We start from the raw sequence: 16266 nt of genomic DNA, 5'->3' as shown, positions 1-16266 counted from the left end.
TGTTGCTTTCTGAATGACTACCTAACATTTTACAATTTACTAATTCTCTGTTCAGTGATGTTTAATCTGCTGTTTAATCCTCTCATTAAGTTTCTTCAATGAAAATATTTTTCATTTCTATGATTTCAACTTGGATTGAAACACTTCTATTTTCTTTATATCTCTTATTCTTTTCTTCTTTCATTTCTTTAGACATTTTAAATCAACTTTTTTTAAACTTTCTTTTTTTATTTATTCTTGTTTTTTTAAAGATTTGTTATATTTATTTGAAAGTTACAGAAAGAGGTAGAGACAGAGAGAGGTCTTCCATCTGCTGGTTCCCTCACCAGATGGTTGCAGCAGCCGGAGCTGAGCCGGTCTGAAGCCAGGAGCCAGGAGCTTCTTCTGGGTCTCCCACATGGGTGCAGGGGCCCGAGGACTTGGGCCATCTTCCACTGCTTTTGCAGGCCGTAGCAGAGAGCTGGATTTGAAGAGGAGCAGCTGGGACTAGAACCGGCACCCATATGGGATGCCGGTGCTTCAGGCCAGGGCTTTAACCTGCGCCACAGCACTGGCCCCTGTTTATTCTGTCTTGAGTGAGAATATTGTAACTTCTTCCATCTTATGACTTTCTCTCTAGGCAGCCATCCCAGTGTGCTTTGTAATTTTCTTAATCTATGAGTGTGTCCTTAGTGAAGCTCATCTTCCATGAAGTCAAATGAAAAATCCGTTTGTATCCCAGTGTTCCTGGAGACATTGTTATGGGAGTGATTCTGCAGTTGTTTCTATGAACCTGTGATACATACATATTGGTTTAGCTATTTGGGGTCTCCTCTGTGTCCATATGAATTTGAGCTTCATTTGTTCTGTACCTGAGAAGAATGTCTTTGGTATTTTGATTGGTTTCACATTGAATTTGTAAATTGCTTTCAGGAGTATGGACATTTTGTTGATAATGATTCTTCTAACCCATGAACATGGACAATTTTTCCATTCTTTTGTATCTTCTATTTTTTTTCTTTGATGTTTTATAATTCTCATCATAGAGATTTTTGACATCCTTGGTTAAATATTTCCCAAGGTATTTGATTTTTTTTGGAAGATGCTGTGATCGAATTGATCTTAGAAGTTCTTTCTCAGCTGTGGCATTGTCTGCATGTACAAAAGCCATTGATTTCTGTGTGTTGATTTTATATCCTGCTACTTTACCAAATTCTTCTGTGAATTCCAATAGTCTCTCAGTGGAATCTTTTGGATCACTTACATATCATGTCATCTGCAAATAGGGATAGTTTGATTTCCTCATTCTAAATGTGTATCCCTTTTATTTCTTTTTCTTGCCTAATGGCTCTGGATAAAAGTTCCAGGAATATATTGAATAGCAATGGTGAGAGTGGGCATGCTTATCTAGTTCCCATCTCAGCAGGAATGCTTCCAACTTTCCCCCATTCAATAGGATGCTGGCTGTTGGGTTTGTCATAAATTGCTTTGATTGTGTTGAGGAATCTTCATTATATACCCAAATTGCTTAGAGTTTTCATCACAAAAGGGTGTTGTATTTTATAAAATGCTTTCTCTGCATCTATCGTGATAATCACATGATTTTGTTCTTCAATTTGTTAATGTGATGTATCACAAGGATTGATTTGTGAATGTAGAACTATCCCTGTATACCAGAGATTAGTCCCAGTTGGTCCAGGTGAATGATCTTTCTGATTTGTTGTTGGACTCAATTGACTAGTATTTTGTTGAGAGGATTTTTGCATCTATGTTCATCAGGGAAATTGATCTATAGTTCTTTTTCTCTGTTGCATCTTTTCCAGGTTTTGGAAATTAAGGTAATGCTGATTTCATAGAAAGAATTTGGGAGGATTTCAGCCCTTTCAATTGTTCTGAACAGCTTCCTCTTAACACTGCTTTTGCTGTATCCCGTGATTTTTGATGTATTGTATTGTTATCAGAAATTACTTGATTTCTCTTTTGATTTCTTCAGGAGCATGTTGTTCAGTCTCCATGTGTTTGCGTATGTTCTAGAGATTCCTGAGTTTTTGATTTCCAGCTTGATTCCATGTGGTTAGAGAAGATGCAAAGGTGGGGCCAGTGCTTTGGCGTAGGGGTAAAGCCGCTGCCTGCAGTGCCAGCATCCCATATGGGCACCGGTTCGAGTCCTGGCTGCTCCACTTCCTATCTGGCTCTCTGCTGTGGCCTGGGAAAACAGTGGAGAATGGCCCAAGTCCTTGGGGCCCCTGCACCCATGTGGGAGACCCAGAAGAAGACGTGACTCCTGACCAGATCAGCTCAGCTCCAACCATTGTGGCCGTCTGGGAAGTGAACCAGTAGATGGAATACTCTCTCTCTCTCTCTCTCTCTCTCTCTCTCTCTCTGCCTCTCTCTCTCTGTCCAACTCTGACTTTTGAATAAATAAATAAATAAAAGATGCATGGTATGATTTTGATTTTTTTGATTTGCTGAGACTTGTTTTATGGCCTAGCATATTATCAATCCTAGTAAAGTTCCATGCACTGGTGAGAAGAATGTGTATTCTGTGACTGTAGGATGGAAAGTTCTGTAGATATCTGTTATGTCCATTTGGTATGTAGGGTCAATCAACTCTGTTGTTTCCTTGCTGATTTTCTGGCTGATTGATCTGTTCATTGCTGAAAGTGGAGTATTGAAGTCTCCCATTACCATTATATTGGAATCTATGTCTCCTTTTAGATCCACTTATATTTCTTTTAAATATCCAGGTTCCATGTAATTAGGTGCATATATGTTTATAAAAGTCACATCTTCTTGATGAGTTGATCCCTTAATCAATACATAGTGCCCTTCTTTGTTTCTTTTAACAGTTTTTTTGTATTAAAATCTATTTTGTCTGATTTTTTTTTTGACAGGCAGAGTGGACAGTGAGAGAGAGACAGAGAGGAAGGTCTTCCTTTGCCATTGGTTCACCCTCCAATGGCCGCCACGGCCAGCACATTGCAGCCGGCGCACCGCGCTGATCCTATGGCAGGAGCCAGGTACTTATCCTGGTTTCCCATGGCATGCAGGGCCCAAGTACTTGGGCAATCCTCCCCTGCACTCCCTGGCCACAGCAGAAAGCTGGCCTGGAAGAGGGGCAACCGGGACAGAATCCGGCGCCCTGACCGGGACTAGAACCCAGTGTGCCGGCGCCGCTAGATGGAGGATTAGCTTAGTGAGCCGCGGTGCCGGCCTATTTTATCTGATTTTAGGATGCCTACACCAGTTCTTTTTTGGTTTTTGGTAGCAAGGAATATCTTTCCATCCTTTCACTTTCAGTCTGTGTGTATCTTTGTTGGTGAGCTGTGTTTTTTGTAGGAAGCAAATAGATGTGTGTGTGTGTGTGTGTGTGTGTGTGTTTTAATACATTCAGCCAGTCTGTGTCTTTTAACTGGAATGTTGAGGCCATTTTACATTCAAGATGACTATTGATAAGTAAAGACTTGGCCCTGCCATTTTCCATAAATATTCCTGTTGTTTAGTTTGAATTTCCTTTGTACTTTTACTGGGAGATTTTTTGCCTTCACTTTCTTTTGTATTGATAACACTGTTTCTGTGTGTTGCACATCCTTAAGCATCTTTTATAAGGCTGAACAAGTGGTGACAAATTCTTTCAATTTCTGTTTGTTATGGAAGGTCTTTATTTCACCCTCATTCATAAATGAGAGCTTTGCAGGGCACAGTATTCTGTGCTGACAGTTTTTTTTTTCTTCTGTTAAGACTTGAAATATATCTCATCATTCTCTCCTAGTCTGTAGGGTTTCAGATGAGAAGTCAACTGTGAATCTAACTGGAGATCCTCTCAAAGTTTCTCTTGTGCACATTTTAGAATACTTTCTTTATGTTTTACTGTTGAGAGTTTGACTACAATGTGTGGTATTGAAGATATTTCTGATCATGTCTATTAGGAGTCCTAGGTTCTTCCTACTTGAATGTCTCTTTCTTTTTCCAAATTAGGGAAGTTTTCTGTAATTATTTCACTAAAAAGACCTTTTAATACATTCTCTCTTTCCACATCTTCAGTAACTCCTTAGACCCATATGTTGTGTCATTTCATAGTATCATGTAGATCTCCAACATTGTCTTTTAGTATTCTAATTTCTTCTTCATGTTTTTTTTTTTTCTGACTTTAAAATTTCCAGAGATCAGTCTTCTAACTTTGATATTCTTTCTTCTGCTTCACCAAGTCTATTTTTAGGGCTTACCACCTCATTCTTTTTTTGTTCTATTTAATTCTTCGTTTCTAAGATTTCATTTTGATTTCTCATTAAGATCTTAATTTCTTGGGAGAAATGTTCTTGCATGCCTTGTACAGATTTCATTAGCTCATGGATTTGCTTCTGATTACTTCTAAGCAATCCTACAATCAACATTTTGAATTCCATGTCTGCCATTTCTTCAGTCTCTTCATTGTCACATTCTCTTATTTAGGTGTTGTGTTCTTTTCAGGGCAGAATATTGTCTTATTCTTGTTTCTTGAATTGCTGTATTTATTATTCAATATTTGTAGAGATATTTATTGGTTTCTTTTTAGTTTTGTTTTATCTCTATGATGAATTTTATCTTTAGACTATTCCTCTGTGGCTTAGTGGAGTGTCTGCTTTTTCAGTGAGTACCCAGAGGTGTGTGGTAGGTGTGGCCAAGGAGCTCTGTTCAGTGCTCTTTGGTGAAGGGAGTGTCCAAGATGACACCCTGGTTTGGTGTAGTAAATCTCCTCTTTTTTTTTTTTATCAGAAGGGAGGTTTGTTCTGCTGTATTGGCATAGTCTCATGTTCACCTCCTCTCCTCAAAGGAGACCAGTGCCTGGGCGAGTGGGTACATTATTTGTCTGTGCTGCCCCAAGAACCAAACAATGGATCTGTGCAGTCCTTAGCGTGAACATGGATTCCACAGCAGTGACCCTCACCAGGGAATCCGGGAACCCTGAGCATGTGGAGCCATCCACAGTGATTGCCCACCGACCTAGCCACACTATGAGCCCTCCCATGCAGCCACAGTGTTTTCACAGTCCCAGCACACAAGCCTCCCACAGTCATAAGCACCCAGGCTCCCTTCAGTTCTCCCAGCCAGATCTAGGCATCTCTGCTCTGCTGATTGCTGGGCCCATGTACAGGAGCTGGCACAGCTGATATATATATACAAAATGCCACTTGTCTTCTCCAAGATTATTATAGGATGCTCATGCAAATGTGCCCCCTTTTTTCTCCTCTAGTTTGAGAGGTACGCTTTCCCCCTCAGGGCTCCAAGCTGGGCCTATGCCAGGCTCTTCCTGCAGCTTATTGCCAGTGGCTTGGGCTGCTGCAGAGTGGTCTCACCTCATTCCCCAAGGCTGGTGCTAAGGTTCTGGGCTGCTTGAGTCCTGAGTTGTGTGCATCCACACCCTCCACATAGGGTCCCTCTAATTTGCATGAAGTGTCCCCTGCGATTTTCTCCCTAACTCTTCCCTGAGACTGTACTCTCTCCACTTTTTTTAAAATTATCTTTCCTTAGACTAGAGCAGTAAGCTCCCTCCCTATTCTGCCATCTTGGATCTTTCCTCTCCTATTCTATTTTCTATCAATAGCCATTCACTTAATTGTAAATTGTATCTGTGCTGGATGACCCACGAATTCTCTCTCTCTGTAACCATGAATTGTGCACTTAGTTTTCCAACTCCTATTTTAGCATCTTCACTTCATGTTAATAGTTTTCTCAGTCTTAACATTTCAAAACTGTTTACCTGGGTGTACTCATCAGGTTGAAGTGAAAGAGTATTTGAGGACAGAGAAGAGAAAACTAATTCTAGACACAAGTGCAATAGTTCTAAAACTTCAGAATTTGAGAATAACTACATTATAAATCCAGATTCTTAGACTGTATCTACAGATGCAATGTTATGATGATTTATGACTGGGGTCTGGGAAACTACATCATAATATCTCAGATGATTCTGGCATAGATCTATCTAAAGACAGCACTTTGAACAAATTTTTCCTACTTAATGGCCAGGGTAGAACCCCTGAAATTACGCTCATATCTTTGTTACTCATTACTCAAGGACAAGGCAAGACTAAACCTTTTATATAGACAATTAGATAAAGCTGAGAAATTTTTATCGTGTTTCAGCTATACTTCAGATTAGATTTTTTTACCTTTTTTCTTTAGGCTAATTTTAGTACAAAAGACATTTGTTAGCTGGATGCACATATTCCATTTACGTAAAGCAAAAAGGTTTTTTTAAATGCTCGCTGTGATTGATACCATATAAAAAAGAAAAAACTGAAGAAAATTGTATACTTTTCTCATCTTTTCATTTATTTCTCTCCTCAGAAATCTACTTTCTTTGATGTTACAGACTGATTATTTCTTTTTTACTTAATATTTACTGTGATTCTGGAGTAGAGAAATTGCTAGTTTTTATAGTCGTTGCCCTCTGTCAAGCCTTGTGTCACCAACATATATCTCTAGCATCAGTAACAATTCTGTTTCATCAGTATTCCTTTAACTTTCACATAGGGATATAAAAATGGGCTATTTTCTTAGCACAAGTTCTTTCTTCCATTATAAAGTAGTTTGAGAATCACCTTCTGGTGCCAGCAGCTTCAGCCTTTTAGGTCATTCAAATCAAAGTTGTAGTTCATGTGTATTCTGAAATAGCAATAAAAAATAATCATTATATTTTCAATTATGAACACACTAAATAGACTAACTTTTTAAACCAATTCTGCTACCACGATTTGATAAATATGATGATTTGGCAGTAATTACCTTGAAATAACTATAAATTTTGTTTCTCTGAGTGAAAGAAGAATTCATCAGCTTTGACCAAAAAAAATCATTAGGAATATATGGAACATTATGAAATTCATAGGAAGGAATTTCAATGTTGTCATTCTTATCACTCTTTTATTAATGGAGAAAGGTGATAAAATCTTTTAAAAGTATGTGACTTTTGAAGACAAAGTATTAATTTAGTATTTTACTAAAAGTAATTTACTAAATGATGTGGGGATATTCTAGAAGAGTCTCCATAATCCTAAATGTTGAGCAACCTCCTCCCTCTTCTCTCAGAAACTGATATTGTGGAGAGCTACAACAAAGAGATTATCTGATATGTGATAGTTAATAAAGAATGCAAAAAAAGATATAGGAATGAAATGGACATCGTGATTTTGTTTTTGTTTTTGTTTTGACAGGCAGAGTGGACAGTGAGATAGAGAGGCAGAGAGAAAGGTCTTCCCTTTCCATTGGTTCACCCCCCAATGGCTGCTGCGGCCAGTGTGCTGTGGCTGGCGCACCACGCTGATCCAAAGCCAGGAGCCAGGTGCTTCTCCTGGTCTCCCATGTGGGTGCAGGGGCCAAGGACTTAGGCCATCCTCCACTGCACTGCCGGGCCACAGCAGAGAGCTGAACTGGAAGAGGAGCAACCAGGACAGAATCCAGTGTCCTGACCAGGACTAGAACCCCAGGGTGCCGGCGCTGCAGGCGGAGGATTAGCCTATTGAGCTGCAGCGCCGGCTGGACATCGTGATTTGATTGTTGTTTTTAACTCTTGCTTATACTCCTGTGCATTTGTAGTATTCCTACATTTTACTTGTTGAATTTTATAATTAATGGTGCATTAAGACTGTGATTATACAGTAGATTAAAATCATGTTTTTACAAAAATTTTAAAAAGGGAAGGAAGAGGATGAGGGAAGGAGAGAGAGAGGGAAGGAAATATGGTTTTCTTCTAAGAATTGTACCTATGGGCACATGCCATGGCTCACTAGGCTAATCCTCTGCCTGCGGTGCCGGCACCCCGGGTTCTAGTCCCGGTCGGGCCGCCAGATTCTGTCCTGGTTGCTCCTCTTCCAGTCCAGCTCTCTGCTGTGGCCTGGGAGTGCAGTGGAGGATGGCCCAAGTGCTAGGGCCCTGCACCTGCATGGGAGACCAGGAGGAAGCACCTGGCTCCTGGCTTTGGATCAGTGCAGCGCACCGGCCGTAGCAATCATTTGGGGGGTGAACCAACAGAAGGAAGACCTTTCTCTCTGTCTGTCTGTCTCTCTCTCTCTCTAACTCTGTCTGTCAATAAATAAATAAATAAATAAATAAATAAGAATTCTACCTATGAAGTAGATGAAATCTATTGTCTTTATATTAATAAAATTTCTAATAACAAAAAGAAATAGAATATATATTATTTTATCCTAAGTTACATTTAATACTCTTCATTTAAAAATGATCCCTTGATTTGGGAAAAGCATTACATATGCTTGAGCAAACTTGCGTTTCTTACCCTAGAGACAAGGTCTTCTGTCTATGGAGGAATATATAATTTTTAGTAGCATGAGAACTCTATCTGCCCCAATAGTGCTAGTGAAATTGAGCTTGTTGATAGCTAAGATTTGCAGACTTGCAAGTTCTTGCAAGCTTTAGTAAGTGAAACATGAAATTGTAGGGGGTTGGGGAAGAATGATTGTACAAAAAAGATAAGCAATTTTCTGTGGATGGTAGTTATAGAGATTATTTTTGCCGTAGGCTTGCCAAGGAAAGGTACAAAATACTTAAGTTTGCTAGGCACTAAGTGGATGGCATTACTATCTTGTGATTTGTTTGCTTACTTATCATTTTATAGAGAGGAACTCTTTGCTTCTCTAATTGGCATTTGACCTGGTGCTATTTTTTTTTAACTTTTATTTAATGAATATAAATTTCCAAAGTACAGCTTATGGATTACAATGGCTTCCCCTCCATAACATCCCTTCCACCCGCAACCCTCCCCTTTCCCACTCCCTCCCCGCTTCCATTCACATCAAGATTCATTTTCGTTTCTCTTTATATACAGAAGATCAGTTTAGCATACATTAAGTAAAGATTTCAACAGTTTGCTCCCACACAAAAACATAAAGTGAAAAATATTGTTCGAGTACTAGTTATAGCATTAAATCTCAATGTACAGCACACTAAGGACAAAGATCCTACATGAGGAGTAAGTGCACAGTGACTCCTGTTGTTGACTTAACAAATTGACACTCTTGTTTATGGCCTCAGTAATCACCCTAGGCTCTTGTCATGAGCTGTCAAGGCTATGGAAGCCCCCTGAGTTCACCGACTCTGAACATATTTAGACAAGGCCATGGTCAAAGTGGAAGTTCTCTCCTCCCTTCAGAGAAAGGTACCTCCTTCTTTGATGACCCATTCTTTCCACTGGGATCTCACTCACGGAGATCTTTCATTTAGGTTTTTTTTTTTTTTTTCCAGAGTGTCTGGGCTTTCCATGCCTGAAATAGTCTCATGGGCTTTTCATCCAGATCCGCATGCCTTAAGGGCTGATTATGAGGCCAGAGTGCTGTTTAGGACATCTGCCATTCTATGGGTCTGCTGTGTATCTCACTTCCCATGCTGGATCATTCTCTCCCTTTTTGATTCTATCAGCTAGTATTTGCAGACACTATTCTTGTTTATGTGATCCCTTTGGTTCTTAGTCCTATCATTATCATCAATTGTGAACAGAAATTGATCACTGGGACTAGTGAGATGGCATTGGTACATGCCACCTTGATGGGATTGAATTGGAATCCCCTGGTATGTTTCTAACTCTACTGTTTGAGGTAAGTCAGCTTGAGCATGTCCCGAATTGCACATCTCTTCCCTCTCTTATTCCCACTCTTATATTTAACAGGGATCACTTTTCAGTTAAGTTTCAGCACTTAAGAATAATTGTGTATTGATTACAGCATTCAACTAAAAGTATTAAGTAGAACAAACAAAAAAAAAATACTAAGAGGGATAACATATCAAGTTGCTCATCAACAGTCAGGGTGAGGGCTGATCAAGTCACCGTTTCTCATAGTGTTCATTTCACTTTAACAGGTTTCCTTTTTGGTGCTCAGTTAGTTGTCACCTATCAAGGAGAACAAGTGGTATTTGTCCCTTTGGGATTGGCTTATTTCACTCAGCATAATGTTTTCCAAATTCCTAACAGGGATCACTTTTCAGTTAAAATTTAAACACCTAAGAATAATTGTGTGTTAATTACAGAGTTCAACCAATGGTACTAGAACAAAAAAAAAAAATACTAAAATGGATAAAGTATTACATTGTACATCAACCGTCAGGACAAGAGCTAATCAAGTCGGTGCTATTTTTTTAGACATATGAGATCCTTTTATTTTATTTAAAATTATGTTTATTTTAATGTAAAAGTGAGAGTAAAATCTCCCATCTACTGATTCACTCCCCCAAATATTCCAACATCAAGGACTAGGCCAAGCTAAGGCCAGGAGCCTGAAACTCCATCCAGGTACCTCACAAAATGTGACAGGGACCCAAGAATTTGAACCATCATCTTCTGCTTCCTAGGCTGGGCATTAGCGGGAAGCCAGACTGAAAGTGAAGTAGTCTAGACTAGAATGATGCACTCCAATATGGGATACAGGGGTCCCAAACACCAGCTTAACACAATGCCTACCCCATGATATTCTTTTTGATTCACATGTGTCATCTACTTCCATCTGTGGCCACTGACAAATTAGGAGAAGCAGTTATTCAATTCAATAGATAATTTAATAGAATCAGTATAGATGAGGGACCATTGATATGCTGCAGTGAATTAAGCCACCACTTGCAATGTTGGCCATATCCATATTGGAATACTGGTTGGAGTTGCTCCACTTTTTTTTTAAAGATTTATTTTATTTATCTGAAAGTCAAAGTTACACAGAGAGAAGGAGAAGCAGAGAAAGAGAGGTCTTCCATCCACTGGTTCACTTCCCAATTGGCCACAACAGCCGGAGCTGCGCCAATCCAAAGCCAGGAGCCAGGAGCTTCTTTTGAGTCTCCAGTGCGGATGCAGGGGCCCAAGGACTTGGGCCATCTTCTGTTGACTTCCCAGGCCATAGCAGAGAGCTGGGTCAGAAGTGGAGCAGCAGTTCTCAAATCAGTGCCAGGCAGTTCTCAAATCAGGGATGCCAGCACTACACCACAGTGCTGGGCCCCACTCCACTTCTGATTCATCTCCCTACTAATGTGCCTCAGAAATCAGTGGAAGATGGCCCAAGTACTTGGTCTTCTGTCACCCACATAGGATACCAGGATGAAGTTCCAGGTTCCTGGATTCAGCTTTCCCCAAACTTGGCCATGAAAGCCATCTGGGGAGTGAACCAGCAGATGGAAGATCTCTCTCTCTCTCTGTCTCTCCTTCTATTTCTTTCTCTCTCGCGCTCTCGCTTGCTCCTATCTCTGTGTGTATGTGTATGTGTCTGTGTGTGTTTATGTCTATGTGTCTTTCTGTCATTCTCCCTTTCAAGTAAATAGTTAATTATCTAGGGAGAAAAAGGAGAAATAAGAATGAATGTATTCGTATTAGGCTCAGTTGTTACTAACAAAGTATTTAACATAACATAACATAACAGTAGCTGGAAGAAGATAGAGAATTATTTCTTTCCCATATAACATCTGAGTGGGAACTCTGGGCTTTGGTATGGATGATAATTCTACTTTTGTCATAGAGCAGTATCCTTTTGTCTTACTGCCCTGCCATCTTTAGCTATAGCTCCTGCCTCATATTCCCACCAGGTCATCTTCATTTTAACTAGCACAAAGGAGAAAAGGTAGAAAGATAGAGCACAGAGCAGGTCACATCCTGTCTCTTCTCATGCCGTGTTGCCTCACAACCCAATTGCTATATCTTGACCAAATGGCATTATAATTGTAGAGAAAGCTGGGGAATGCAGTTTTTATCTGTATGACCATATTGCTTGTCAGAAAAAGAGAATGGATATTGTTAGACAACTAAACATTGCAACCAGCATGAATGTATTCAAATTTCTTCCCTCAGTGAGCTTAAAATATTCTGCAAGAATTTTAAGAAACTGCATATATCCAATTATAATACAAGCTAGGTAAAATAAGTATGTAATGAAAGTTGTAAGAAATGTAATATAAAGGAAGGAAAGTTTAAATATGATATAAATGTTTATCATCTGAGAACCATATAGGACATCTAGAAATAGAAGTCTAATGGGCCATTAGAGCTGTGAGTTTAGGTAGAAGAGGAAATGCCTTCCAAAATAAAAGTACAGAATATCCAATTCATAGGGCTTTTTCAAACTACGCCCACTTTTGTCCACATAAACTCTCCAAGGTGCCTCCACATCAGCAAGTATGTTCTATCTGTAGGAGACGATGCAGCAGGGGAAAAAGTGGTGACAAACTAATCTAAATCCTGCACAAGCCGAAGTCTTCTAAGAAAGGTTCACTCTCTTTATCAAGTATTTCTGCCAGTCTTACTGAACAGGATCTTTGATTTTCTTCCTGCTTTTTCCTCTTTCAGGAAGCTTTTCTGGAAATAATGATCCCTTTCTGGCGATTCATCAGAAGAAGGTTGGGAAGCCGATATTCATTTATCACCATTCACAAGACATTGAGAAGAGCCTGGAAATAGCTCCACAAAAGATATATAAACATAGCTACCATGCCTCTTCTGAAGCTCAAATACGCAAACGCCACCAGATGGTTAATTCGGCATTTCCTAGACCCGCCTATGACCCATCTCTCAATCTATTGGCCGTGTCTGGTCAGGATCCTGAGGTGGAAAATCTTCCAGTCCCAGCAGCGAATGTAATTGTGGTGGTGAGTACCGCATTTAACTGATGCTCAGGCTCTGTGGTTGGCGTTTGAGAAAGAAAACAATTATTTACCACAGTACTTCTCCTTCTGATGTTTCTTTCTGTGGTTTGGTTACTGTCTGTTTGCTTCCTCCCATAAAACCATAAAATTTGTCTGTATCCTCTGCTCATAGCACAACTCGTGGTACATAGCAAATGCTTAATAAATATTTGAATAAAAGTTACTTTAGGAAAACTTGCATTATAGTAGATCATATCCTATACTAAGCCTTCTATGTTAATTTGTTCTAAAAAGTAGGATTTTATGTCAGCCTCTGTGAAAAAAAATAGTACTTAACTAAAGATCCTTTGGTCACTTGACTTAAATTATAACAAAAGAGACAGCTGAGAGGAATGGAGTGCAGGAGGAGAGAGTTTTCTGTTTCTGGAGTAAATAAGATGGTTTTGGAATACTTGGTGGATAATATCTCTAATATCACTGGAAAAGCATCATCTGTTCTTAATCAAGATGATATAATTGTCCCACTGCTTACATTTTCAGAATAAGTAACTCAGACCAGAGGTTCCCAATTTGTGGAGGTTATAGTTTAAATAAATGCTGAAGTTGGGTTAGGATTAAGGTTAGGGTTAGGGTTAGGATTAGGGTTATGGTTAGGTTCCGGGTCCCTCTAACCCTATTTTAAATGAGAGGGACCCACTATCCCTCTTATTTGAAATAATAGAAGGATCCACATTAAAACTATAAATAAATAGCTAAATAGTTGTTATTGCATTTGTTTCTGAAATCAAATGGGCTGACACTTCAGGCCAAGGCAATACAATGAAACCATGTTTGCATCTTAGCAATCTCTCTGTATATCAAATATAATTACATTTTTTTAAAGATTGTATTTATTTATTTGAAAGGTAGAGTTACAAACAGTGAGAGGGAGAGACAGAGAGAAAGGTCTTCCAGCCGTTGGTTCACTCTACAAATGGCTGCGATGGCCAGAGCTGTACCCATCTGAAGCCAGGAGCCTGCAGCTTCTTCTGAGTCTCCCACATGGGTGCAGAGGCCCAAGGACTTGAGCCATCCTCCACTGCTCTCCCAGGCCACAGCATGGTGCTGGATTGGAAGAGGAGCAGCCAGGACTAGAATCAGCATCCATATGGGATGCCAGCGCTGCAGGTGGAGGATTAACCTACTGTGCCATGGCGCCGACCCCCAAATGTAATTAAATTTAACAAGCTTAGTTTTCTCTTAGTTTTAATCTACTACATACAATATACTTAGTATGAGAATAATTGATGTTTTAAGCTAGTATACACTGAGTATTATGATACAGTTGTCAAGTAGGGTATCTGGAAATAGAGACAAATGAAACTGGCTCTCCTGTTCTGCTTGAGACATTTCAAAGAGGGGTGTGGAATCTCAATAAATCAATAAAAATCATAAACTGAGAATACAAGATGAACCCATTAAAAGAAAATATGTGGGTCATTTGGCCTGCTCAAACACTTAAGCAAGTTTTTTGCATTGGCATGAGTGACATGTTCTAAAGGTGAAAGTCATGTCTATTCAATGTTTGTCTATTCAGTGATGATAAATGATGTTAATATCTGTGCCTGGCTATGTTTGTGTTAATGCTAGGGCTCGTGGGAGATATTTCCTCTAGTAACCATCATATTATTGCAAACCATTGAATGTTTTATTTTCTGTTTGACTCTTGTTTTTAAATATTGATTTATTATTTATTTGAAAGGCAGAGTTACAGAGAGAGAAAGAGGAAGGGAGGGAGGGAGGGAGGAGGGGCGGGAGGGAGAGGAGATGAAGGGAAGGAGGGAGAGGGGGGGAGAGAGAGAGAGAGAGAGAGAGAGAGAGAGAGAGAGGAAGAAAATGAATTGATCTTCCATCTGCTGGTTCATTCCCTAAATGGTCGCAATGGCTAGGACTGGGCCAGGCAGAAACCAGGGGCCTGGAACTCCATCCAGATCTTCCATGTTAGTGCAGAGGCCCAAATATTTGGGTCATCTTTCACTGCTTTCCCCAGGCAAATTAGCAGATGGAACTGGATTGGGAGTGGAGCAGCCCAGACTCGAATGTGTGTTCATGTGGGATGCTGGCATCACAGGTGGAGGTTTAGCCTACTGTGCCACAATGCCAGTCCAAGTCTTTGACTCTTAGTCATTGTGGATTATAGTTGGAGGGGTTGGTAGAATCTTGTGGTGACATGTGTTGTCTAGTTAATTTAATATTATAAGCAATAAAAGGCATTAATGAGGAATTTGGGTGACTCATTTCACTTTCAGGCTATTTGTGGTATGGAGACTCATGAAGAAGCAGGGCTCTTTCTTTTAAGTGATGACTACACAGAGGCAATAGGGAATTTTGCTATATTTGTCTTGCCTCCCTCTCTTGATGAAGCAATCATGTTACTCCTTTAATATCTTGCAATGACAATTGCTACTGCTTATGTTTTTTGTAATCTAGTTACATTGCTTACCTGCATGACAACTCAGTAGTAAAACAAGACAGGTGGGGTTACTTTTAAAATAAATCAATAATTTTTGGTCTCCTCAACAAGCAAAGTGTTTACATGCAACTAAAGATTCAGCTGCTGTGAGTGTCCATTTTATCCAGAAGATAGATGTAGGAACAGAGCATAGAGGATGAAAGGGATATAAACAAGGGTAGCTTAGTGACTTTGATGGAATGTGTTTGTGTCTATAGGGTACACATGTACAAAAAAATGCATATATCAATGCAGAACTTATTGCTTAATGAATGCTGCAATGGTGTTAACAAATTCATTTATGTCTTAATTTGTGTCAAAATGGGCAATGTTAGTAAGTATCAGTTTCTTGAACTGGGAAAATTACTCAAAAAGTGATCTCCAGCCTCCAAATTTTATATGTAACTTCTAAGCCTTCCCAACTCAGAGGAAGAGATCACTTTTTTCCCCTCCAATATTTCTTTGTGCCTTCTTTCTGAGGTCATTGACAATGAATGTAGAATGAGAAATTTAATGGGAACATGAAAGATATATGTGTTCCTCATTCTTTCCTGATGTCCATTTTTTTTTTAAATTTTTGACAGGCAGAGTGGACAGTGAGAGAGGGAGACAGAGAGAAAGGTCTTCCTTTGCCATTGGTTCACCCTCCAATGGCCGCCGCGGCTGGCACGCTGCGGCCGGCGCACCACGCTGATCCAAAGCCAGGAGCCAGGTACTTATCCTGGTCTCCCATGGGGTGCAGGGCCCAAGCATTTGGGCCATCCTCCACTGCACTCCCTGGCCACAGCAGAGAGCTGGCCTGGAAGAGGGGCAACCGGGACAGAATCCAGTGCCCCGACCGGGACTAGAACCCGGTGTGCTGGCGCCGCAAGGCGGAGGATTAGCCTAGTGAGCCGCAGCGCCAGCCTCCTGATGTCCAATTTGCCAAAACAAAGCATTTCACAAAGCACTTGTCCACAAATGATTTTTTTTTCCTTTTTCATCTTTCTTTTTGTAAACAAGAAAATCTGTAGTTTATTTGTTCCAATAAGGGGACAGCATAATTAGAATGTTTATCCCAAAGAATGGTAATTATGTTCCAAAAACTCAATTAAGAAGCTGTTATTAGGATTTTTGTGCAAACACAATGTAGAAAGAGTATGTATGATCTCAAGGTCAGTTCTGTGGAAAGGCAGAGGGGAGGG

The 16266-nt window shown here is 39.9% G+C and overlaps 1 protein-coding gene across 5 annotated transcripts in view; it reads left to right on the top strand.

Moving 5' to 3' along the window:
• The window catches only part of PTPRR (protein tyrosine phosphatase receptor type R), a 287862-nt gene that overhangs the window by 29095 nt on the left and 242501 nt on the right, over positions 1 to 16266 (top strand). For all 5 annotated transcript variants that reach the window (XM_089308692.1, XM_008256786.5, XM_070052633.2 and 2 more), the window contains exon 2: positions 12296 to 12594. In XM_089308692.1, the coding sequence (XP_089164818.1) occupies positions 12296 to 12594 (299 nt within the window). The remainder of the gene's footprint in view (positions 1 to 12295; positions 12595 to 16266) is intronic.

The sequence above is a fragment of the Oryctolagus cuniculus genome, chromosome 11 (assembly GCF_051225735.1).
Source record: "Oryctolagus cuniculus isolate XC-2025 breed Fujian yellow rabbit chromosome 11, ASM5122573v1, whole genome shotgun sequence".
Lineage (NCBI taxonomy): Eukaryota > Metazoa > Chordata > Mammalia > Lagomorpha > Leporidae > Oryctolagus > Oryctolagus cuniculus.
This window is presented reverse-complemented; position numbering and strand designations above follow the sequence as displayed.